The following is a 25,397-nucleotide window of genomic DNA, read 5'->3' as shown; positions in this document are numbered from 1 at the left end:
GGAACGTGGAATGTTTCCCACTGCAGCGGCTGGCAAGAAAACGCACCAAGGCGTCCGCCCTTGACTTCACTAATTATGCAGCCGGGTATTTTACGGTGTGTTCAGTGGTGGGGCAGGCTTGGATGGCACATGGTCCACCGTTGTGTCTGCGTGCCATTGAGAAGAATAGCACCAACCCACTATTGATGAAAGAAGGTGGACCACCTGAAAATGAAGCTAGCTTGCTGGGAGCACTCTGAGACCGGAAGATGGACCTCCTGAGAACAAAGATAGATCTTGAGGAACATTCTGAGGCTGGAAGATGGACGGCCTTCAGGACAGCTGGTCTGGAAGGTCCGCCTGCAGATACTCCCCTGTGCCGTGGTGTTCCAGATACAAGGATCACGGGCAGCCTCCATCCCGAACTCCGGGGGCAGCCCCAGGCATTGTTACGGTGAGTCCCAATTTCTGGCATGCCACGTTGTATGAACATGTTTCACGCCAACGTGCTTTCACGGGGGTGTTGGGCCTTCATCTGAATCCCATTAACGGGATGCAAATTAGTCACATGACGGCCTCCGGTGGGTTTTCTGACCTGCTATGTTGGGAACTAATGGGATATATCCCTCTGTAAATTTCCAACAGCGTGAAACTGATTTCTGGCTCTGCTGCCCGCCATCGAACCCGCTGGTGGCGGCTTGGGAGAATTCCATCCTTTGCCTTTGCTTCCTGGCTCAAACTCTATTCCCTCTCCCTGGCTACTGCCTGAGGCAGACCAGACCGTTCACACCCTTCGTGTCATATTTGACCTCAGGATGAGCTTCCAGATATCTCTCATCACTAAAACCATCTGTTTTGACTTCCGGGTGCGGCGATGACCAGCTGAGTCGCACGTTTCGGCAGCTCCCTGTGAAACGGACTTTTGGGCTCTTGATAGGAGCCCCAACGGCAATTTTGACGGCTAAAAACACTGTGCGGTAAACCAGAAGGGAATCCCCCCTGGATACGGATGGAAAAAGGAGGAGAGAGTGGCCAGATTGCAGTGGATCCTTTAGAACAGCGGCAAGGAAGGCAAGCAAAAACCAAGATGGCGTCGGAAGGTGGCAGTTTAACATGGGGCCCTGAACAACAAGAGTTCTTGAAATGCTGTGTGGAAGAGATCAAAAAGGAAATGAAGAAAGAGCTGTTGGCCCCGATACTACAGGCGATCGAAGGGCTAAAGGAGGAACAAAAGACCCAGGAGCGGGAGCTTCGGGTCGTGAAGGCAAAGGCAGCCGAGAATGAGGACGATATACAGGGCCTGGTGGTGAAGACGGAGACGCAGGAGGCACATCAGAAACGATGTGTGGAAAGGTTGGAGGCACTGGAAAACAACGCAAGGAGGAACAACCTGAGGATTCTTGGTCTTCCTGAAGGTGTGGAGGGAGCGGACATCGGGGCATATGTGAGCACGATGCTGCACTCGTTAATGGGAGCGGAGGCCCCGGCGGGTCCGTTGGAGGTGGAGGGAGCATACCGAGTGATGGCGCAAGGACCGAGAGCAGGAGAAGTTCCCAGAGCCATAGTGGTGAGATTCCTCCGTTTTAAGGATAGAGAAATGGTCCTTAGATGGGCAAAGAAAACTCGGAGCAGTAAATGGGAGAACGCGGTGATCCGCGTTTATCAAGACTGGAGTGCGGAGGTGGCGAGAAGGAGGGCGAGCTTTAATCGGGCCAAGGCGGTGCTTCATAAAAAGAAGATAAAATTTGGAATGCTGCAACCGGCAAGACTGTGGGTCACATATCGAGGGAGGCACCACTACTTTGAGACGGCGGATGAAGCGTGGACTTTTATTGTGGAAGAAAAACTGGAATGAGCGGGTTATTAAAAAGAACGTTCGAACAAAGTGGTGGGGCGAATGTGGGGGGCAAAGAGGGGTTTTATGTACTAATCCTGCGATGTGGTAACTTTTCTCTCTCCCACAGGTGGTGATGGGGGGAGGAGGGGAGGTGGAGGAGATGGGGCGTTGGCCATTGGGGGCGGGGCCAAGGGAGAAGCGCGGGCTTGGTTCCCGCGCTATGATAATCATGGCAGGAATAGAGAAGCAGGAAGGAGGGGGCGTCGCACGGTGCGAGCCGAGGTCACGGGGGAAGCCGAGGTCAGCCAGAGTTTGCTGACTTCTGGGAGCAACATGGGGGGAGTAATTACGCTAGCGGGGGATCTAGCGGGGGGGGTGGGAGGGGGGAATTACTGGGTTGCTGCTGCTGGGGAGAGGGGGGAGCTGGTATGGGAGAGGATGGGCGGGGGGGCACCGCCTGGGGGAGATACAGCTGCGTGGGAACCGGGTGAGGAGCTGGAAAAAGGTGATGGCTAATCGACAAGGGGGGGGGTAGGAAGCCCCCCAACTCGGCTGATCACGTGGAACGTGAGAGGGCTGAACGGGCCGATAAAGAGGGCACGGGTACTCGCACACCTTAAGAAACTTAAGGCAGATGTGGTTATGTTACAGGAAACGCACCTGAAACTGATAGACCAGGTTAGGCTACGCAAAGGATGGGTGGGGCAGGTGTTCCATTCGGGGCCAGATGCGAAAAACAGGGGGGTGGCTATATTAGTGGGGAAGCGGGTAATGTTCGAGGCAAAGACTATAGTGGCGGATAACGGGGGAAGATACGTGATGGTGAGTGGCAAACTACAGGGGGAGACGGTGGTTTTGGTAAACGTATATGCCCCGAACTAAGATGATGCCAATTTTATGAGGCGGATGCTAGGACGCATTCCGGACCTAGAGATGGGAAAGCTGATAATGGGGGGGGATTTTAATACGGTGTTGGAACCAGGGCTGGATAGGTCGAAGTCCAGGACTGGAAGGAGGCCGGCAGCAGCCAAGGTACTTAAAGATTTTATGGAGCAGATGGGAGGTGTAGACCCGTGGAGATTTAGCAGACCTAGGAGTAAAGAGTTCTCGTTTTTCTCCTATGTCCATAAAGTCTACTCGCGAATAGACTTTTTTGTGCTGGGTAGGGCATTGATCCCGAAGGTGAGGGGAACGGAGTATACGGCTATAGCCATTTCGGATCACGCTCCACACTGGGTAGACTTGGAGATAGGGGAGGAAACAGGAGGGCGCCCACCCTGGAGAATGGACATGGGACTAATGGCAGATGAGGGGGTGTGTCTAAGGGTGAGGGGGTGCATTGAAAAGTACTTGGAACTCAATGATAATGGGGAGGTCCAGGTGGGAGTGGTCTGGGAGGCGCTGAAGGTGGTGGTTAGAGGGGAGCTGATATCAATAAGGGCACATAAAGGGAAGCAGGAGAGTAAGGAACGGGAGCGGTTGCTGCAAGAACTTTTGAGGGTGGACAGACAATATGCGGAAGCACCGGAGGAGGGACTGTACAGGGAAAGGCAAAGGCTACATGTAGAATTTGACTTGCTGACTACAGGCTCTGCAGAGGCACAATGGAGGAAGGCACAGGGTGTACAGTACGAATATGGGGAGAAGGCGAGCAGGTTGCTGGCACACCAATTGAGGAAAAGGGGAGCAGCGAGGGAAATAGGGGGAGTGAGGGATGAGGAAGGAGAGATGGAGCGGGGAGCGGAGAGAGTGAATGGAGTGTTCAAGACATTTTATAAAAAATTATATGAAGCTCAACCCCCGGATGGGAGGGAGAGAATGATGGGCTTCTTGGATCGGCTGGAATTTCCCAAGGTGGAAGAGCAGGAAAGGGTGGGACTGGGAGCACAGATCGAGGTAGAAGAAGTGGTGAAAGGAATTAGGAGCATGCAGGCGGGAAAGGCCCCGGGACCGGATGGATTCCCAGTCGAATTCTATAGAAAATATGTGGACTTGCTCGCCCCGGTACTGACGAGGACCTTTAATGAGGCAAAGGAAAGGGGACAACTGCCCCCGACTATGTCTGAAGCAACGATATCGCTTCTCTTAAAGAAGGAAAAGGACCCGCTACAATGCGGGTCCTATAGACCTATTTCCCTCCTAAATGTAGATGCCAAGATCCTGGCCAAGGTAATGGCAATGAGAATAGAGGAATGTGTCCCGGGGGTGGTCCACGAGGACCAAACTGGGTTTGTGAAGGGGAGACAGCTGAACACGAATATACGGAGGTTGTTAGGGGTAATGATGATGGCCCCACCAGAGGGAGAAACGGAGATAGTAGTGGCGATGGATGCCGAGAAAGCATTTGATAGAGTGGAGTGGGATTATTTGTGGGAGGTGTTGAGGAGATTTGGTTTTGGAGAGGGGTATGTTAGATGGGTGCAGCTGTTGTATAGGGCCCCAGTGGCGAGCGTGGTCACGAATGGACGGGGATCTGCATATTTTCGGCTCCATAGAGGGACAAGGCAGGGATGCCCTCTGTCCCCATTATTGTTTGCACTGGCGATTGAGCCCCTGGCGATAGCGTTGAGGGGTTCCAAGAAGTGGAGGGGAGTACTTAGGGGAGGAGAAGAGCACCGGGTATCTTTGTATGCGGACGATTTGCTACTATACGTGGCGGACCCGGCGGAGGGGATGCCAGAAATAATGCGGATACTTGGGGAGTTTGGGGATTTTTCAGGGTATAAATTGAACATGGGGAAAAGTGAGTTGTTTGTGGTGCATCCAGGGAGCAGAGTAGAGAAATAGAGGACCTACCGTTGAGGAAGGTAACAAGGGACTCTCGTTACCTGGGGATCCAGATAGCTAAGAATTGGGGCACATTGCATAGGTTAAATTTAACGCGGTTGGTGGAACAGATGGAGGAGGATTTCAAGAGATGGGATATGGTATCCCTGTCAATGGCAGGGAGGGTGCAGGCGGTTAAGATGGTGGTCCTCCCGAGATTCCTCTTTGTGTTTCAGTGCCTCCCGGTGGTGATCACGAAGGCTTTTTTTAAAAGGATTGAAAAGAGCATCATGGGTTTTGTGTGGGCCGGGAAGACCCCGAGAGTGAGGAAGGGATTCTTACAGCGTAGCAGGGATAGGGGGGGGGCTGGCACTACCGAGCCTAAGTGAGTATTATTGGGCCGCTAATATTTCAATGGTGAGTAAGTGGATGGGAGAGGAGGAGGGAGCGGCGTGGAAGAGATTAGAGAGGGCGTCCTGTAGGGGGACTAGCCTACAGGCTATGGTGACAGCCCCATTGTCGTTCTCACCGAGGAACTACACCACAAGCCCGGTGGTGGTGGCTACACTGAAGATTTGGGGACAGTGGAGACGGCATAGGGGAAAGACTGGAGCCTTGGGGGGGTCCCCGATAAGAAACAACCATAGGTTTGCCCCGGGGGGAATGGATGGGGGATATGGAATGTGGCAAAGAGCAGGAATAACGCAACTGAAAGATCTGTTTGTGGATGGGAAGTTCGCGAGTCTGGGAGCGCTGACCGAGAAATATGGGTTGCCCCAAGGGAATGCATTCAGGTATATGCAACTGAGGGCTTTTGCGAGGCAACAGGTGAGGGAATTCCCGCAGCTCCCGACACAAGAGGTGCAGGACAGAGTGATCTCAAAGACATGGGTGGGGGATGGTAAGGTGTCAGATATATATAGGGAAATGAGGGGCGAAGGGGAGACTATGGTAGATGAACTAAAAGGGAAATGGGAAGAAGAGCTGGGGGAGGAGATCGAGGAGGGGCTGTGGGCAGATGCCCTAAGCAGGGTAAACTCGTCGTCCTCGTGTGCCAGGCTAATCCTGATTCAGTTTAAGGTATTACACAGGGCACATATGACTGGAGCACGGCTCAGTAAATTTTTTGGGGTGGAGGATAGGTGTGCGAGGTGCTCGAGAAGCCCAGCGAATCATACCCATATGTTTTGGTCATGCCCGGCACTACAGGGGTTTTGGATGGGGGTGACAAAGGTGCTTTCAAAAGTAGTAGGAGTCCGGGTCGAACCAAGCTGGGGGTTGGCTATATTTGGGGTTGCACAAGAGCCGGGAGTGCAGGAGGCGAGAGAGGCCGATGTTTTGGCCTTTGCGTCCCTAGTAGCCCGGCGCAGGATATTGCTAATGTGGAAAGAAGCCAAGCCCCCGGGGGTGGAGACCTGGATAAATGACATGGCGGGGTTTATAAAGCTAGAGCGGATTAAGTTCGTCCTAAGGGGGTCGGCTCAAGGGTTCACCAGGCGGTGGCAACCGTTCGTCGAATACCTCGCAGAAAGATAGACGGAATGGGAAAAAGAAGGCAGCAGCAGCAGCCCAGGATCGGGGGGGGGGGGGGAGGAACCAGAAGGACTCTCAGGGTTGTTAATATATACTGTATAGTATGTATAGGTCGTTGCTACAGATAATTATATATTGGACTGTTAAATTATATTTTTGGAGAGTGTTACTTGTGACAAGGCAGCTGCCAATTAGGGCTAGTTTTCATTTTTGTTATTTATTATTTATTCATTTTTTTTTTTTGTTTATAAAATAGGTCATTGTTATTTGTGTTGTTCTAATATTGTGTAAAGGATGCACAATGTACTGTGTTGGTTGACCAAAAATTTTCAATACAATATTTAATTTTAAAAAAACCATCTGTTTTCAACTCGGATCAGCGCTCAACTTTTCCCCATCACTGTCTGCTGTTGAAATCTTCATCGATGGTTTTATTATTTCTAGACTTGACTATTCCAATGCACTCCTGGCAGGTCTACCACATTCTGACCTCTGTAAACTTAATATCTGCTAAAATTCTGTTACCCATGTTGTTACTTGCACCAAGTCCCATTCACCCATCATCCTTGTGTTCACTGGCCAAGACTAGATCCTGGTCAAGCCATGCCTTGTTTTTAAAATCCTCGTCTTTGTTTTCAAATCTCCTCCATGGTTTTGCCCCTCACCATCTCTGTAATCTCTCAGAGCCCCTCAACCCTGACAGCTCTCGTAAGCATCCCTGATTTTAATTTCTCCCCCATTAGTGGCCGACTTTCAGCTGACAGGGTATTATCCCATGAAAACTCTCCCTAAATCTCTCTGGCTCTCTACTCCTCGTTCGTCCTTTGAGACACTCCTTAAAACTTAATTTTTTGACCAAGCTTTTGACGGTTTATCTCATATCACTTTATGTGGCTCGGTATCACATTTTGCTTCATAAAGGTCCAAAGAAACACCTTGCGATGTTTTATTATGTTAAAAGATGGCTATATAAGATGTTCCAGTTGCTGTCTTTGTTGAACACGGGATAAGGTTAAGGATGCCAGGTGGATGTTGAATTGAAGATGAAAATCTTACTATAATATGAGAATTTCGAGTCAATTTCACTGGAAATCAATGCCTGAAAATCCTTTTCAGCTACTGAAAGCCTCTGGTCCCACCCACGCCAATCTTCTCATTCGCGCTTTTCGACTGAATCTGCAAGTTTCTTTTATTTGTTCATGGGATGTGGGCGTCGCTGGCTAGGCCAGCATTTATTGCCCATCCCTAATTGCCCTTCTTCAACTCAATTTTGTGTTTGAGTCTGAGATGGCCATACCATGCATTTAGTTTAATGCCTGCTTATGCCATGAGATCTCCTCCATACATTCATCTTCCTATGCACTGGCTTGTCCGACATTGTGATTTTTTTGTCACCCGACATAAACTTCATCTTATTTAAAACTCTATGACCAAAAGTCATTATCTATTTCCTTGCTGGATTGCACTGGTTCCTGAGCCCGAGTGAATCCACATCAAGTACTTCACCTTCACCAATGACCTCTGACCTCGCTCCACCTTATCTGCTTGATGTTTTTCAAACATATATCAATTTATGTAACCTTTTAGAATCCAGACTTGTGACTCCAGGTTGCTGTTTATCCTCCATGTGTGCTGTCTTTTAGTCACTGTGCACCTGTCCTTCGGAATTCCCTCACAAAACTATTTTCCTGGTGCAGTCCACCCTCCTTTCAACTACCAACCCCTCCAACACATCTTCCCTTTGACCATCTCTTTGGTCCCCCCAACCCTGACATGCCTTTTGTTGAATCAGCCCTTTTCTCTATTTAGAACATACAGTGCAGAAGGAGGCCATTCAGCCCATCGAATCTGCACCGACCCACTTAAGCCCTCACTTCCACCCTATCCCCGTAACCCAATAACCCTTCCTAACCTTTTTGGACACCTAGGGCAATTTATCCTGGCCAATCCACCTAACCTGCAGATCTTTGGACTGTGGGAGGAAACCAGAGCACTCGGAGGAAACCCACGCAGACACGGGGAGAACGTGCAGACCCCGCACAGACAATGACCCAGCGGGGAATCGAACCTGGGACCCTGGCGCTGTGAAGCCACAGTGCTAATCACGGTGCTACCCTGCTGCCCTTCTTCTGAGTCAAGCAAATTAATGCACGTGGTTGTTTTTTTTTAACCAAAGCGAACACTCATGGGTTCCACACAAAAGTGGTTTAAAACAAGGGTGTCAAATCTGAGTTTAGAAATCTGGGCTTGAAAACGGATTGATGTCAATTGACCTCCACAAGAGTTTGCCCAGTTCATCGCCATGTGTGTGATGAGTGTGTGGGCATGGACTGGCAGAGCTGTTGCGTGGAATTGCATCCAGGCTAAAAGGTTAAACCCGTTGCAAGAAAGGGCACCAAAGAACAATTTATGGTCGGTGACTGGAAAATTCTACCCCTGCACGTATAAAATTCAGATCTGGTCTAGATTCCAGAGCAAGTTAGTGACATTCAGGCACAGTGAGCCTTTTAAACAAAAAAAAATCGAAAGCTCCACATAACCAGAGTGGTGGGTTTTTTAAAAAAAACTGGAGTCTGATGTGCAGATTGCAGTTTTAAAGAGGTCTGTTCTGTGCCTGCATGTTGAAGCAGTGCCGGGCTCTGGGATTCCTGGCACATATTGAATATTCTCTCCTCCCCTCCTCCCGCCCCATTTCTCACTACACTCACTCTAATGAATTTGAGCCCAGGACCAATCAGCACAGACCGGATGCAATATATCCTCTGGGACAACAAATGCTCTATTCGATCCCATGCAGATGACGCCATTTACCCATCAGCTACCTCTGGAAAACTTTTTAATAGCAGCTCGGGCAAATCTGGCTTCTTTTAAAAAGCACTCTGCAAACTTCACATGTGTGTGCGTGCGTGTGTGTGTGGGGTGGGGGAAGGATCGGAGGAGCCAGGACGCTGTTAAACCTTGTGCAAGGGGAAAAAGGAGCCACTTGTGAATGAAGAGCAAAGCGGGCGAACTGGCTGCTCCTGCTGCAAACAAAAAGTTGCAACCTTGACAATTTTCTCCCCCCGTTGCTGAGCGGAGTGGAGAGGGAGGGAGAGAGTGAGCGTCCGCCCTCGTGTCTTTTCCTAGCTGCCTTTTCATTCAAGAAAAAAAAAGGATTTTTCTACCCTCCCTCCCTCCCTTTTTAACAGAACAACCGGTGATCGATCGGCTGCTGCTGGGACCAGGCGATCGGACAGATCCTGTTGCTTCTCTCCCCCCCCCCCCCCCCCTCTCTTTCCCTTCCCCAAACCCACCCCCTCGACCCCCGCCTCTTGTTGGATGCTTTTACAGATAGTCGGAGCAGATCTTCGCTGGAATTTGGATCGGTGGCTCTTTCTTTCCCTCCCTCTCTCTCTCCCTCTCTCTCTCTCACACTCACTCACTCTCTGGTGCAGCTCTTCGCAGACATAAACCGAGCTCGAGGAGTTGGGGGAGCGCCGCGACCACGGTAAGTTCTTACAGAGGAACTTTTCACTGGTAAGAAGCAAAGGCATGTTTGGGGTAGACTGGAATTGGGGGCACTCTCTTTATTAGAGAGGCAGCCTTTTTCTTTTGAAAAGGCATTTCTAGATTGTGTTTAAATGTATTGGGATTTGTTTTTAAATGTATTGGAGCAATCTTTTCAAAGGCATTGGGGGACTTTAGATGCATACATTGTGTATATAATATCAGGCAAATGCACATTTGTGACACTATTGGTGATCGGGCGCGTTAACTTGTTTTATTCTGAGGGCTGATATAAAATGATCAACACAATCTTGACTCGAGCTCTGTGGTGCTGGTGAATGGGGGCAGCAGTGGGAATATGGTCAGAAGGGGGTTTTCTTTTCAATATTTTCCCCTCCGAGGCAAACATTGTTGTACTTTTCTTCACTCTTATTTTTGCTTTGCAATATGACTGAACTGGGAGGCAGATTGCTGGAGGAAATGCACCGGGGATCTCGACAAGATGGCATATTGAGATTTTGATCCAGATTTGTTTCTCTCAATAACATTTTGAAAGGTCTGTGTGTGTAGATATATATATATAGAGAGAGAGAGAGGGGGGGGGGGTCGGGAGGGGGGCGTTAAGGAAGGCACTGAGAGTTAAAAGTCAGGAGTGATACTGCTGCATTGTAACAGGATTTGGTTATGATGGAAAAGGATGGAAAATATCCGAGTTTGTGTTCTGTTCTAACAAGGGGGGGGGGGGGGGGGGCGTTATGGAGCGGTTTGGAACTTGCGATGGATGCTCCGCCCGATGGTGATGATATTTGGGGGGTTGGATTTTGCACCGACCCCTCAATCCTGTCACTGTCTCCACCCGTCCCTTTGGCCCTCCCTTCTGCCTTGCACTGTGCCCCCCTTGCCCTTTCTGCCTCCCCCTTGCGCTTACCCATGCCCCTTCTGCCCTTCCTTGTGGCCCCTTCTACCCTTCCTTGTGCCTCCCCCTTGCCCTCGTTGCCTTCCCCTTGCCCTCTTTGCTCCCTGTGCCCCCCCTTGCCCTCTTTGCTCCCTCTGCCTCCCCCTTGCCCTCTTTGCTCCCTGTGCCCCCACCTTGCCCCATCTGCCTGCCCCTGTGCTTTCCCTTCGCCTCCTGTGCCCCCTCGTGCCTGTCCCTGTGCTTTCCCTTTGCCTCCTTGTGCCCCCTGTGCCCACTCCTTGCCCCCCTCCCCCTCCCACCAGCCGATGGCGATGAGGGGGCAGGGGCTCCTTCCAGCAGTTCCGCCCGGATTGGAGCTAGACTCCCGCTTCCCCGCCACAGCCTTTCCCTCCCCCTCGAGCCAGACCCTTATCCGGTTGCTTGTTTGCGAAAGGAGCGGGTCCTGCTCCAACTTTCCACGTGTTTGATGTTATTTATTATGAAGAGCGGGCAAGTCGGGCAGAAGCAAAACAAAAATTCGTGTTTCAAGAGATTTTTTTTGCATCGTTCACCTCAAGTCAAAGGAAGTGAATGAGTTGGCGCAAGTGGCGGATTGCAATCCCATTTGCAGCCTCCTCTCTGCAGTAGTTGCATATGGAAGTTGTCACGTTTTCTTTTCACGGTGAATGATCCGTGCATAAAACCTCACCCACAATATACATATTGTTCCCAGTTTGATGTTGCTGACAGATTTTGATGAAGATGAGTGATAAGAATGCATTGCTTGTGGATGCACTCGCAGGTTAAACCTGGAGACATTAAACTTTCTCTCCCTCTCTCTTCCCCACTGCAAATCTTTAAAATGAGGGTATTAAGTAAGACAGCACTGGGATATTTTCACCAAACGCGCCGCCTTTAGAAAATATCCCACTTCTGAATGTAATCATTTTGGAATCTTAACTTCCTGCAAAGGTCAGGCCAGTGTGATTTCCACCCATTGCAGTCCAGCTTTTATAGTCAGTGGCCAAATACTTGAACCCCAAACCCCCCTGCCCAGATTTATGACAATCCCCATTATAATTTGCAGTTCTGGCTTACTAGGCTGTTTCACCCCTTTCAGTTCATGTTCTCTCCCAACTCTCACTGAATTTTGTTTGTCCCTCTTAGCACGTCTTATTCCCTCCCCCAAGTTTCAGGGCTCCTACTTCAAGCTACTCACTTGTGGAGAAGACAAAACCAAACATGTAGTTTTAATGGATCTTTGGCTGCAAACTTTTGCAAGAACCTCACCAGTGAGAAAATGCAGCACTTTCCATGAAAATAACTGTTGTGGCAACAGTGACTGGAGCAGCAGAATTTTGGGCAGTCATACTTAGCTTGCAAGTTGTACTTGACCCCCCCCTCCCGCCCTTGGTTTAACTTGATGGCTGTGTGTGAAGGAACAGGAAACATTGTTTCCTCTTTTTGGCATTTTCCTGTGTCTGTTATGGGGACAAATCCTTCACCTCTTCGTTTCCCTCTATTATCATGAACTGGAAGCTGTACCTGAACTAAAGTGCATCATCCAAATGACACTTTCTCAATGGATGGAAATGACTTCTCACAGTCGAGGCCTGTAGGGAAATTTTTGAAATCAGCAGTGGGGCAAAGGGACAGTAAGGCCACAACTGAGGTTAGAACCCCAGCTGCTTGAGGCAACTATTTTGGCAGTTCACAGGAGGAGGCGCTAGAGAGAAAATTGATATCTATTTTTTTTAATATTACTAAAATTTACAAAGTAAAATCCCAGTGTCTCCTGTCAATGATCTATGATTTCCAAGGAAAAAAAACTTTGTGTACTTGCCTCAGCTTAACTGTGCATTGTAGGCTAGATTGTATCGTCTTGACTTTTTACTTTCTAAAAAATTCCACAAACTATTAAACAGATATATGTTGTGCTGGGTCTTGTGCTTGCTGTGGGTCCTTTTCTACGGGAGTTGTGTTTTTAATTAGCTCTGGTAGTGTTCCAAATTCTGCACACTGGCATTGCATTAAGCATGAACAATCATTGTGGTCAATTCCTTTCTAAGTGGAAGAGCCAAACTGCTATCTCATTGCAAAACGTCAGACTGAGAATAACGCGTTATCCCATTTATTACTGCCTCTGATGTCCCAACTATCAAAATTTTAAAAAGGCGCAAGGCACCTGAAGTTTGGTGGTCTTCATAGAAGCACTTCATTCTTGATCCCAAAATACATGCCTCAAAAAACAACCAGTTCACATTTCTGCAGATTGAAAAGTATGTAATAACCTTTTGAGTTTGAAGTCCGTTCATTTTTTTGCCATTCGTTGCCTGGGCTAGTTTTGGCTTTTTCTTGCTCTCATACTGAGTGTCAATGATTTTAAGAAACAAAAATCTAGCAAATCAATAGCGCTTGTTATTCAGGGGAGGAGGGGTGGGGGGGAATCATGAAATTGCTGAAGGGTAAATGTATATAGATGTCAGAACATGCCCAGCCTTATTCATTAAACTGTGCTGCATGCAAAGGATGAAAATGCCTATTGCTTATTGTTAACCTTGCTGTGCTAATAATAAGGAAATTATTTCATGATTTTTATTTAACTTTTTACATAAAATGCTGAATATGCATAACATGCTGATTACCTTTCTCCCTTTTTTTAATGACAGGACTTCAGATGTGTTCTAAGCCTGGTGGGGTGATCACTTTTCAGTGTACAAATGGATACGCGAACTCAAAATGGCAGTGGTTCTCCAGCCCTGCTGCAGTTGCTGCGTGACAGCGGAAGGCAACACGTGGAACCTGACCCCAGGGATGTACAGCCACAGCAGGTTCAAGTGTTGTCGCTCGATCAGATCCGAATTATAAGAGCCACTAATGAGTACACAGAGGGACCTACTGTTGCTCCAAGGCCTGGGAGCAAGTCTGTGCACCGACCGCCCTCGCAACACAAAAATGAGAGAATGTCTGGATTAAATAATGACCAAGAGCATCAGCGGTTGAACAGCCGTAGTCAGCATCATCACGTGCATTCTTCATCGAGGGCACCTTTAACCCGGTCAACTAGCACTGTGAGTAGCGGTTCTCGGAATAGCACAAGGACAAGTACCAGCAGTACATCTTCTGACCAGAGACTTCTGGGACATTCGTCCTCTCCAGACCATCATGTCTTTGAGCAGATCGTCAGGGTACAGCCCAAATCGGAATTTAAATCTGATGAACTGAAGCCTCTGGGGAAAGAAGAATTGGGCAAGCACATCTACCGATGTGAAGACTGTGGGAAGTGCAAGTGTGAGGAATGCACTTATCCAAGGACTCTACCTTCCTATTGGCTCTGCGATAAGCGGTGCGTTTGCTCTGCCCAGAACGCAGTGGAGTATGGGACTTGCGTCTGCTTTGTGAAGGGTGTCTTTTACCACTGCTCAAACTATGATGACGAAGACAGCTGCGCGGATAATCCGTGCTCCTGCAGCCAGTCGCATTGCTGTGTCCGGTGGTCAGCCATGGGCCTTATGTCCCTCTTTATGCCCTGCCTGTGGTGTTACCTGCCTGCCAAGGGCTGCCTTAAGTTGTGCCAGGGGTGCTACGATAGGATTAACCGTCCTGGGTGCCGTTGCAAAAATTCAAACACCGTTTGCTGCAAGGCTCCCAGTTTACCTCCTCGGAACCTTGAAAAGCCCTCCTAGCTGAAAAGGAAAGAGCGAATACTACTTTCAGTGTTAGTTCTCAACGCTTTCATTCTGTACATTTGTAATATGGGAGGAGAAATGCATTTGCAATACTAGCACTGAGCACAATGCTGGATACTTTTTAGCTGGCTGCCTTAATAGATATAAACCACACAATCTACAGCCATTTAAGATGGCCTATCAAAAGAAAATACAGGGGAAAGGTATCTCCCATTGTGCTTGGGGCTGTCCTCTAGTTGACCAGCATGGCGTACCCACCTAGTTTTGTGTGTGATAAGGGCACTGCCAACCCGCTGGAGTTTGGGAGGACAGTTGAGGTTTGCAGTGGTTATGCTGTTGGCCCTGTTTTCTCCAGCTCTCTCAACTGACACACGAGAGGATAGAAACCATCCAACCAGTGCGTTCACATAGGATGCTCAATAACCATTGTTCTTGAATCAACATAAGCTAGACCTACAGGTAACACGACGACACTCCCTGGCCTTTCCATATTGTATGTGAATACTCCTTGCTGAATATGTAAATTAGCAAATTGCTCATTTTTTTGCTGCCAGAGTTAATTTGTTATATTTTTGTACATACAATAATATTAAGACTGTGAAAATGGTGCCATATAAATGGCAGATTTACAAATATTATACTAATATGTTGTACATTCAGACAAATGTGAATCAGTCAATCAATATGTTTAGGCTATATTCCATCTTACAACGCTCATCATCATGTCACTCCTGATACCCCCTGACATCATGTATATTGTACAGTTACCATAAATTCAGTCTTTATTTTCTAATTTTTCAACATATTGTTTAGTGTAAAGAATATTTATTTGAAGTTTTATTATTTTATAAAATATTTATTTTAAAAGGCATCTTACAAATTCACCCTTTTTAAAAAAAATAAAATAAATGGGAACATCATAGTTACTGAAAATGAGGGTGATACAAATCGGATGCATATGTCACTATAAAATAGAAAATATATTAACGTTTTGAAATCAAACTGCGTTTTTCTGCTCTTTCTTTATTCCCACTTCCCAGAGGAAGCTGTCGCTAAATGCATTTGGATCCTCTGTGCCGCAGTCAGTAAATTGAGCTGTACCTCCTTCAGGTTTTCAAATATTTTTTCACTTGTGTGTTATGACGGGTGGAAAGGCTTTTCAGGTATTTCCTTTTATACATCTGTACATTGCTGCATTAAGGAAGAGCCACTCTGATGATGGGACAATTTGTTCTTAGTGCTCCAACCTCTGTGCTACAGAAAGTATCATGTTGTATGTGGAATATTCTGCACACCCGTGTCTTTGGCTAGACGAGATATATGAAGCCTTAACACCCTTACAGTGGTGTGGCAGGAATCACATGGTATTGAAACTGTAAACTCAGCACACAAAAAAACCCCAAATGGAATAAATAAAAATGCACTCTTCTTTCAGAATCTTTCCTCCTTCCTGCCCACCCCTCTTATTTTAGTTTTTCATGCATATTTTCCTCCTCTCGCTTCTTACCTGAAGGGGGCGACTTGTGCTAAATACTGTTCCACACAACAGCATCCTGGTATTTTGCCCAAGTGACTAATCTTAGTGAACAGTAAATGCCAGTGACTATGGGGGTACATCACAGTTCAGCCAAAACCTGCTTTCGCTTAATGAGGTGCATTCTCTAATAGGGGTCCATGAACAATGTAAAGGGGTGGGAAGACAAATCTGTTACTTGCATGATCCATGGCACAGAGACACTGGAATCTCAATGCTGCCTCAGCTGAGATCAGGCATCAGACTGAATCTGTATGGATCAGCACCACTTTGAGTCATCAGAGGAAAACACCATTCAGAGAATTCTGGTACATCTAAGTGGAACAGTTGCTGCCTGACTTTTTAAAAGAGATGTTTTGATTTATACATAAACATTTAATTAATGACTTTGGATATTTCTTAATGCCACATATGATCTGGAAATTGATAACATGTTTCACAGTTCCACACTTATCACATTCAAAATCTGTCAATAGTGAAGACCAGGTTTAAAAAAACCACTTGAAATGAACCTCAAACACTTCTTATTCATTATTTTTTTTTATAATTTAGAGGCAGCATGGTGGCACAGTTGGTTAGCCCTGTTGCCTCACAGGTTCGATCCTGGCTCTGGGTCACTGTCCGTGTGGAGTTTGCACATTCTCCCCGTGTTTGTGTGGGTTTCGCCCCCACAACCCAAAGATGTGCAGGATAGGTGGATTGACCATGCTAAATTGCCCCTTAATTGGAGAAAATTAATTCAGTACGTTAAATTTATTTTTAAAAATTAATTAATTAATTTTGAGTACTCAATTCTTTCTTTTCCAATTAAGGGACAGTTTAGAGTGGCCAACCCACCTACCCTGCGTGTTTTTAATTTGTGGAAGTGAGACCGACGTAGTCACAGGGAGAATGTGCAAACTCCACACAGACAGTGACCCGGGGCTGCTATCGAACCATGGGGCACCAAGGCTGACCACTGTGCCACCGTGCTGCCTCTCTTACTTGTTACTTGTGACATCTAATTAGACTGGCTTGTGTTGATAATTGTTATACCTCACCACCAGCCATGATATATTTTCTACAGAAAATCATGAGTTTTATATTTTCATGGTTAAAGTAAACCCAGCTGTTGGCTCCACTTCAACTTGTGAAGCTTTCCTATGGTTAGTACATTTCCTAAAATATCAGCACACCCCTATAACAAAGAATGTCTTTGTTAATGTGAAAGCTATTAGTGAAGTAGAAATACCAAAAATATCAAGTATCAAAAATTAATAGCCTCCATTGTAACTTTTAATTTTAATCTCCATGGTTGAACTAAAGTGATTTTCATGTGTTTGGCTGTGTAGCATCAATGGAAGATTAGGCATAATCTTGTGTATAAGTTCTGGCAGTGGTCTTCATCTGTACTGAAAGCATTTCTGAAACATTTCAGACCTATTCCTGAAGGCACTGTTGCCACAGTTCCAACACAGAAAAGTGAATAATCAGACCGTGGTACTGGAATCACAGTAGTCATTGTCCATTTTGCTAATTATCAAGCAGTGGGGGCACATGGTCTGTGTGACCGTATGATGGTGGAAAATTATTTAAAATATATAGATTGGCTAGTCATTAAATCGATTGAAGTAAATAGTAAATAAACATGCTTTGGACAAAATTGTTCCAAAAGTCTCAAATGACTGTTAACACCATTAAAATAATGCATGCATCAATGCTGCACAGGTCAAATATTTGGTTACAAGGAATATTTGTGCCCCCTTAACATTTTTAGTTTACTTGAACATATGTGTGTACATATATGGAGATATATATACTATTGGAGTAGTCAGACTGTTTTCAATGTGAAATCTTGCAGTTTTTTCCGTCAGTAAGAAGCAAGTCTCAATGAGTTACAATTTAGAATAAATGTTGCTTTATTAATTTGGTCGGATTGGATATTATGCTGAAACAGCTGACAGTCTGGAGAGCAGAAATCGAAAACGCTGAAGTACACAATTGGTCAGTCGGCATCTGTAAAGAGAAAATACAGGTTAATGTTTTGAGTAATACTTTCCATCCTCCCTCCCACCCCCAAGCTGCTAAAGTACTGCACAAAACATCAACCTCCCTTGAGCCTCGACAGGTGGTCACTTGAGTGCTTCTGCATTTGCAGCATATTCTGCTGTTGATTCAGACTTCCAGCTTTTGAAGTTTATTTGCAATACTGATACCTAACTGGGGAAATGGGCTTAAGGAGTTCCTAATATCCAATGATGATGGAACTGAATTAACATCAGGGATAAATGCAAATGTTAAAATACGCTGTCTGAGAGTTAACATTTGGCTGCTTCACATTTTTAGACTCCGAGTTTCATAAGTTAGCAGGCTGACAATATTATTTGCCCTCCTCCTTCTGAACTGTTTTTATTAGTGCACAAGGATCCTGTTGCTGAGACTCCTTGTTTAATCAAGCATCTTATTCTGCAATTCGACCAGCAGTTTTTCACGGCAGTCTGGTCAAGCACAGCTGTACTTGTAACTTCTTTCAGAAAGAATGTCCTGCATTAATGTGACTGGGAGTATTTATTTTAATTACAGCACAGCCAACTATTTGACAACATGCTCCAGGGATCTAGTGAGTTGGATAATAAAGTGTTATAAAAGAATGTGGATGTTCAAGACTTCTGAAGTAGTTTGAACCTTACGATGGTTGCTCGATCAGCTTTTTTTTATTTTGGCACGTCGCAATTGTAAAGTCTCTTTATGCATTTCTCATCTGCAGAACCAAAGTCCACTTTCTCCCTCCCTTCCTCCTGCGCTCCAGCTAATTGTAGAAGGTCTGAACACAAAAATTCCACCCTCTCATCTGGAAGTTGTACAATACTGAATGATTTTGCAGGCTTGCATGGAATAGATTTGAACGCAGGGGCACCATATGTTTCAGTTGGATTGTGTGCCATGACTGAACTCGCAATACTGTATACCAGATGTTCACTGTGCATACAGGCAAACCCAACCAGTTCACTCTGGAATGCTGCACCACCACAAATCTTTATTGTCTGAAAATCCTAGCATGTAATGGTAGTTTTTCATTTTCAGAGTTATTTTTCAAATTATGAGACCAAAAGATAATCTGAAAGTGTATGGTATGTCAAGCAGCATAGCTTATCCCAGCAGTGTGAGCTGAACCAGATATATGTCACTGAAGTTGGCATGTTTTATGTTAATGCAATCTGGCTGTCATTCTCTGATATACTTCATATCATCTGTCACACTGTATCTCGTGTGAGTTTTGACAATTATTGCAGTTCTTTATCATTAATATCTATTAAATCATCCTTGAGTACTTTTACTTATAGTAGGCGGTCTACGTCTCCCTGATTTTTAATTTGAGCAATATTTCCACATGGCTGCTTGCTAAGGAACAGGGTTAGAGGCAATCCCTTTGGGAAATTACAAGTGCTACTGTAACTGCTGCTTTTTTGCTTTCATAATTGATTGTGAGTACATGTATTTACATTTAGATTTTTTCATAGGAAATTCACTTCTCCACCATCCTTCCATTTGGTTGTCTTACTTTTCTGGCCATGCTTTTGTGTCAACACCAATGTAAATTGATCTGTTAATATTTCCTATGCAATTTGGCTATGTCAATCGCTACAAGGCAATTGCAGGCTCTGATTACTAAGTGGCTCTTTGGAGTGAGTTCCTGAAGTCTCTTATGTTTTTTTTCCCCCCACATCTAAAACAAAGTTAAGTCACGCACTTCCAGGAGTTCTTCTTTGTTGTTGGATATATGATTGGGAGGAACCTCTGCTTGCTTGTCCGCCTTTGCCATGATCAAGCCAAATCCAAGGACCGTATTATTTATATAATGGGTTGGGACTCGGTCTGTTTACCTGGGCCCTATAAAGGCACTGGAATCGTGAGTGACACCTTAAACTCATCAAGTGAGGAAGTTGATGGGGTAACTGGGGCCTACAAAATTCGGAGGGAACGTGATTAGGTATACACCGATTGATTCCGCCGGTCGGGGAATCCAAATGGAGGGGGTTGGGGCAGGCAAAGTGACAGGATAAGGTGGCACGGTAGCATACTGGTTAACACTGTTGTTTCAGAGCGACCAGGTTCGATTCATGGCTTGGGTCACTGTGCAGAGTTTGCACATTCTCCCCATGTCTGCGGGGGTTTCCTCCGGGTGCTCCGGTTTCCTCCCAGTCCAAACATGTGCAGGTTTGGTGGATTGGTCACGCTAAATTGCTCTGTAGTGTCCAAAAGTTAGTTTGGGTTGTTGGGTTACAGGGATAGGATGGAGGTGTGGGCTTAGGTGCTCTTTCAGGGGCCGGTGTAGACTCGATGGGCCGAATGGCCTCTTTGTGCACTGTAAATTCCAGAATAGGGTCAAGCATTTAGCACTAAGATGAGAATTTACTTCACTTTAAAAGGGATATGAATCTTTGGAATTCTCTACCCTAGGGGGTTGTGGATGTTCCACCATTGGATATCTTTAAGACTGAGATAATTTTTTGGTCTCAGGGAATTAAGTGACATGGGGAGTGGGTGGAATTTAAGGCCAAAAATCAGCAATATTGAATGGCTTGATGGGCCGTTTTACTCCCATTCCTGTTTGTGTGTTTTTGACATCCCAGCGTTCTCAAGTATTGGAAAGTTTTAAACATTTTTAAGTATTCCTAGTTGCTCCTGTGGTGCTGTGCCTTTTAATGTTTGGTGATGGTTATTTGTATGCGTTATTGTGGGACCCACTCAACACCAAAGTGTGCTAGCTTTGCGCAGGTGTACTTTTCAGTAAGTTATGCATTCACTTGTCAAAACTGGTGGGCATTCTAGTGGAACCTGACATGCTGCCTGTCTTACCTCTAAATATGACAGCAAGGCATAGGAGCCAGGAAGGTGCAAACATGTTTGACCCCAAATTGCTGTCTCCCAACACAGAACAGGCTGGAATTTCTGGGCTTCCATATTTGTCCAGCAGCAACTTTTGAGTGTGTGTGTATATATTTAAAAAGAGAATGTATTAAAAGTTAGAATTATTAAAATAATCTACTTGTGACTCTATATAGCTGGGGGAAATGTACACCATTTCAGAACAAAATCGTTTTTGCAGTTAGAGCACAAAAGCAATTCATCATTGAATTTGACTTAAAAAGCTTGACACGTCTCCTTAATTCCTGCCCGCTCTCTCCCTTCATTGGAAATAGTCCTTTGAAAATGGTTATTGTGTCAGTGTGACACAATGTATTTAAATGAATCTTGTACCGTATGGAAATCCTCTTTCATCATGGTCTCTTGACGGGGTGCAATGAAAAATGGATCGAGAGATTCAGTGATCGAATTCCCCCAGCTGGTGGAAATCTCAGGCCATCTCCTCGGACAATCGTGTCTTGAGTGTTAATGCGCGTGTTACTTGCCAGTTAGTCGTCTGTTTCAAACTGAGCTGCGAATCTCACATTTTAATTTGTCTCCACAGATAAGCGATGTTTGTTTTTAAACCTTCCGCACTTCAGAATTCAATATATTAAAAAAAGTAAGGGGCTAGCCGTCAAACTTTGTGTGTGTGTGAAGGAGAAGGCTGAAGTCCTCTATTGTAACAGTAAGTCAATGATAGTGAGCTGAATGGAGGTAGCTGCTTCGAAACTTCAAACAATAGCAACAATCTGATCCTTTCTGAGGTTTGCTCGAAATGATGCGGACGCTTGAGTGAAGGTGGGTTGTCAAATGTAAATGTGGATTGGGAGGGTGGAAGCCAGCATGTACACTTATTAGCTTGCAGTTTGTATCACTAACTGGGAAATGCAATTCGCAAGAACCACCACAGTTTAGTTCATGCAAAGCACAAGCAGGACATTTGAGCCTCCAACCTCCAGCTAATCCTCCATTCAGGAAATTGGAGCGACACATTTCCCATATAAACCACATTGCAGGTCCGAACTATATATTTGGATAGGCAAAACTTGATGCCCAGGTTTGCAGTTGCCATGGCAACTGCTGATAAAATGGGGCACTTGTTCACCGCAGGAACTTTACGACTTCCTGGAAACCTCTCCCGTTTTTTTTTTGTTTTAGCACAAAACATCCCCCCCTCGCTTTGGGCTTGTCTGCTTCTATTGGGCTCCCCTCGAGCTACATGTCTCTAATTAGTATTCCCGAGGAGTTTGCATGTTTCGCAGTTGAGTGTTAATGGGGGCTGAAGAGAACAGGAAGAACTCAATGGGGCAGGAAGTCGCGCTGAATTGCAATAAGCCCCCTCCTGATTATCGGGGGCGGGTGACACCTTCGTGAATGGCTGCCTGTTTATACACACCTTTGGAGCAAACAGAAAGAGCAAATGTGTGAAAGCTTGCTTTGCAGGATTATGTCAGTAACTGTGAAAGAGGTGGGAGGTGTTGCAGCTCCCACAGAGGGAGTAGAGCTCGCAGATTCACGGTGAGCTCGCGGTGTTCACTTTTTTTTGGCCTCTCTCTTTGCCACAGCCGAAGTCCAGATGATATTTACACTCCTGGGGAGTGAGCAGAGGTTCGGTGCAGTTAGACCAATTAAGGGTGCAATTGCACTAGTGCTTTAGAAACGTTGTGCTGCAGACCCCTACCCTGCTTCAATAAGTAACCGCAACAGCACCCATTTTTAAACAACCCGTTGAGAGTGTTCACAACTGGCGTTTTACATAAAACTAAAGTTTATTTTTAAACAGTGTCTATCGCTCCGGGCCGTTTTGTTTCTCTTAACTATTTAATTTCGACTGCAAACAATTGGGCTACTGCCATTTGGGTGAAATTCCTTGACAATTCTGCCTGGTTTAATCTATCCTTTCTCCCTCCACACACCTGTTCGGAATGTCTCCGACCCACAGGCTGTGTTGTTTCTGTCCCTTCCCCGCGTTGGAACCGCTTCAATGGTTTACCTGGTGGTGCAGTTGGGAAATGCCCTAGAATGCCTCTTTTGTTGATCTTAGCCGTGGTGGAGCCCGGTGTTGCCTTGGAGCAAGAAATGGTATTGAATCTGCTCACTGAGGCAGAACATTGAACAGGAAGGAAGCAGCCATTCTTTCTGTTCCTATTGTCTGACCAGCAGGCTTAAGCACTCCAACAACTAGTGTAGACTGGGGCTGCAGCGGTTTCAGACCAGCCTCTTGGAGGGAGGGGGGAGGGGAGAGAATCTGTTTCAGCTTTTTAACTTCGTTTAACATGTTTCGACATCCTTTCCGGACCATAATCAGCTCCTCTGTACAGTGGACACCATTGTTTTTAGTTATAATTTTTTTAAAGTCCTTTTTTCTTTGGGACCCAGTGTCATTTAATCTGCTAAATATAGTTTATTTTTAAATTCCATTTTCAATCACGTTAGGAAAAGAACCGGGTCAGTCTGTCCTGTGAGTTTTTAATTGTCATGTAGCAGTTTGGGTGTGCCTTACCGAAAAGACTCAAATGTATGTGGACTTTCTGTGTATTCTTTATCCTCTGAAAATGTACACCTAATCCTGTTTCTTGTTTAACAGACCTCTACCTTGTTCATTTTTTTAAAAATCAAAACTGTTCAGGAGAGCATTGACAGAGCGGATAAAAGGGGATGATTGCCAGTGTCCTGTTTCTGGTCCATTTGCCATTTCAGAAAGGGAGTTTTTTTTTAATTTTAAACAACAACAAAAAATACTCTATTATACACCCCACTGCAAATGCTTTCTGCGATTCAACCTCTTCACTTGTCTACCCTTTAGTCTGCTCCAGACTAATGAGTTTCTATTTTAAGCCCATCTCCAACCTTGATATGGTACACTAACTTTTTTGTATGTCCAGGAGGTAATGAAAAAGCCTGGTGACTTCCTGTGCTTAGCGTTCTGTTGTATGCCACAAATACAGGAGATGAAAAACTAGAACAGATGGGCTCCTGCTTGATGATTGCTTGATGAGATTTTGATTGTAACCAGCAGTAAATGAAGGCAGGGGAACTAGAATCGTTCACAGTAAATTATGTTTTGTTCTGTTCCTGCAAGTTTCCTTAGAATCATTAAATCTCTACAGTGCCGAAAGAGACCATTTGGCCCATCGAGTCTATACTGACTCCTCGAACATACTGACTCCTCCTCCTATACTGACTCCCATAACAGCCTCCCCGAACAGGCGCCGGAATGTGGCGTCTAGGGGCTTTTCACAGCAACTTCTTTTGAAGCCTACTTGCGACAAGCGATTTTCATTATGGGGCTGGTTTAGCACACTGGGCTAAATCGCTGGCTTTTAAAGCAGACCAAGGCAGGCCAGCAGCCCGGTTCGATTCCCGTACCAGCCTCCCCAAACAGGCGCCGGAATGTGGCGACGAGGGGCTTTTCACAGTAACTTCATTTGAAGCCTACTTGTCACAAGCGATTTTCAATTCATTTTGAAAGAGCACTCCACCAATGTCCACTTCCTGTCTGACCCCCTATTCCCATAACCTAATCTGCACATGCCTGGACACTTAAGGGGCAATTTATCTTCCATGCCCGGTGGGCACCGCAGGGGTTGGGGTGCTTTATTGATCCCTTTAATTGCACTCTTATTTGATGTTTTTATGTTTCCGTTGATCTTTTATGTTCGGGCAGTGCCCCTAGCAGGAGCAGCCCTTTTTTTGCTTTGTTTCCTTCTTCTTTTTGTTGGTGGACCTCAAAAGAGTGGCCTATCCACCTAACCCGCACATCTTTGGACTGTGGGAGGAAACCAGAGCACTCAGAGGAAACCCATGCAGACACGGGGAGAACATGCAGGCAGTGACCTAAGGATGGAATTGAACTCTTGTGCTGTGAAGCAGCAGTGCTAACCACTCTGCCACCTTGTCTCCCAGTTCAGTTCAACTTTATATTTTTACCCTTAGTTCAGTTTAGCTTTATATTTTTAGGTGGTGTTTTATATAAAGACATAGACTGGTATCGGATATATGTTTACTCATTCGTGGGTTGTGGATGCTGCTGGCTGGGCCCATCCCTAATTGCCATCGAATTTGAATGGCTTGCTCGGCCTTTTAGAGGGCATTTAAGAGTCAACCACATATAGATGAATAATGGGAGGTGCTCTTTAGCCGAACGCAGTGGCAAACTTTTGTCTTGGGTGATGGTCCATGCCATGATGGTCATCCCTGTGTTGAGCCTATCTCATGCATTGTGGTAACGCTGCAGTGAAACTGGAGTGTCCTCTTCAGGGTACATGTCTGGACAAAATTTATGTTATGTTTTAATACAGGAGCAGAATATATGACAAAAGCGCAAGAGCTCTACTTGTTGAATAAAACATCCATGGCTGATGAAAGAAGCAAATTAACAAAGCTGAAGGGAAAAGCATACAAAAGGGCAAAGAACAGTATTGATACATGTGATTGGGAGAGAAATAAACAGCAAATGAAGTCACAGTAGTGGTTGATGTATTGATGATCTGCCGAAGGACAGATCCTCAGCTCATTTCTCCACACCTTGTGGTCTTGCATTTTCACCTTCTGTTGCTCTTAAAAGCCTCCCATCTTCAAATTTGATGAAAATATAACGAAGGAAAAGGTGGTTTCCTGTTGCTTTCCCCATGTGCACTTAACCTAGATCCTCCAACTGTGAGCACCTATTGTTCCTTGAGATTTTAGCTCTTCCACCATCACCACCAAAATCCGCTGGTTCCACTCTTGGCCATTAACCATCAACCCTGAGCATGAGACCCTTACATGGGTCAGGGCCATCTCTCA

General features: G+C 45.8%; 1 protein-coding gene and 1 long non-coding RNA gene across 2 annotated transcripts; one reads left to right on the top strand and one right to left on the bottom strand.

The window, feature by feature from the left end:
- The first annotated feature begins 8,912 nt into the window (after positions 1-8,912).
- spry2 (sprouty RTK signaling antagonist 2) lies at positions 8,913-15,187 on the top strand. Its single transcript, XM_072476216.1, has 2 exons — positions 8,913-9,602; positions 13,166-15,187. Exon 2 carries the CDS (start codon positions 13,217-13,219, stop codon positions 14,180-14,182), a length of 966 nt encoding a protein of 321 aa, XP_072332317.1. The 5' UTR covers positions 8,913-9,602; positions 13,166-13,216; the 3' UTR covers positions 14,183-15,187.
- A 2,406-nt stretch (positions 15,188-17,593) lies between these two features.
- On the bottom strand, positions 17,594-22,812 carry LOC140391572 (uncharacterized). The gene is made up of 2 exons (XR_011935111.1): positions 22,603-22,812; positions 17,594-17,714 (listed from the first exon to the last, which is right to left on the bottom strand). It is a non-coding gene; the product is annotated as an uncharacterized lncRNA (long non-coding RNA).
- Between the last annotated feature and the right edge of the window lie 2,585 nt (positions 22,813-25,397).

This window comes from Scyliorhinus torazame, chromosome 15, assembly GCF_047496885.1.
Source record: "Scyliorhinus torazame isolate Kashiwa2021f chromosome 15, sScyTor2.1, whole genome shotgun sequence".
Taxonomy (NCBI): domain Eukaryota; kingdom Metazoa; phylum Chordata; class Chondrichthyes; order Carcharhiniformes; family Scyliorhinidae; genus Scyliorhinus; species Scyliorhinus torazame.
Note: the sequence above shows the minus strand (reverse complement) of the source record. Positions and strands in the feature narration are given on the sequence as shown.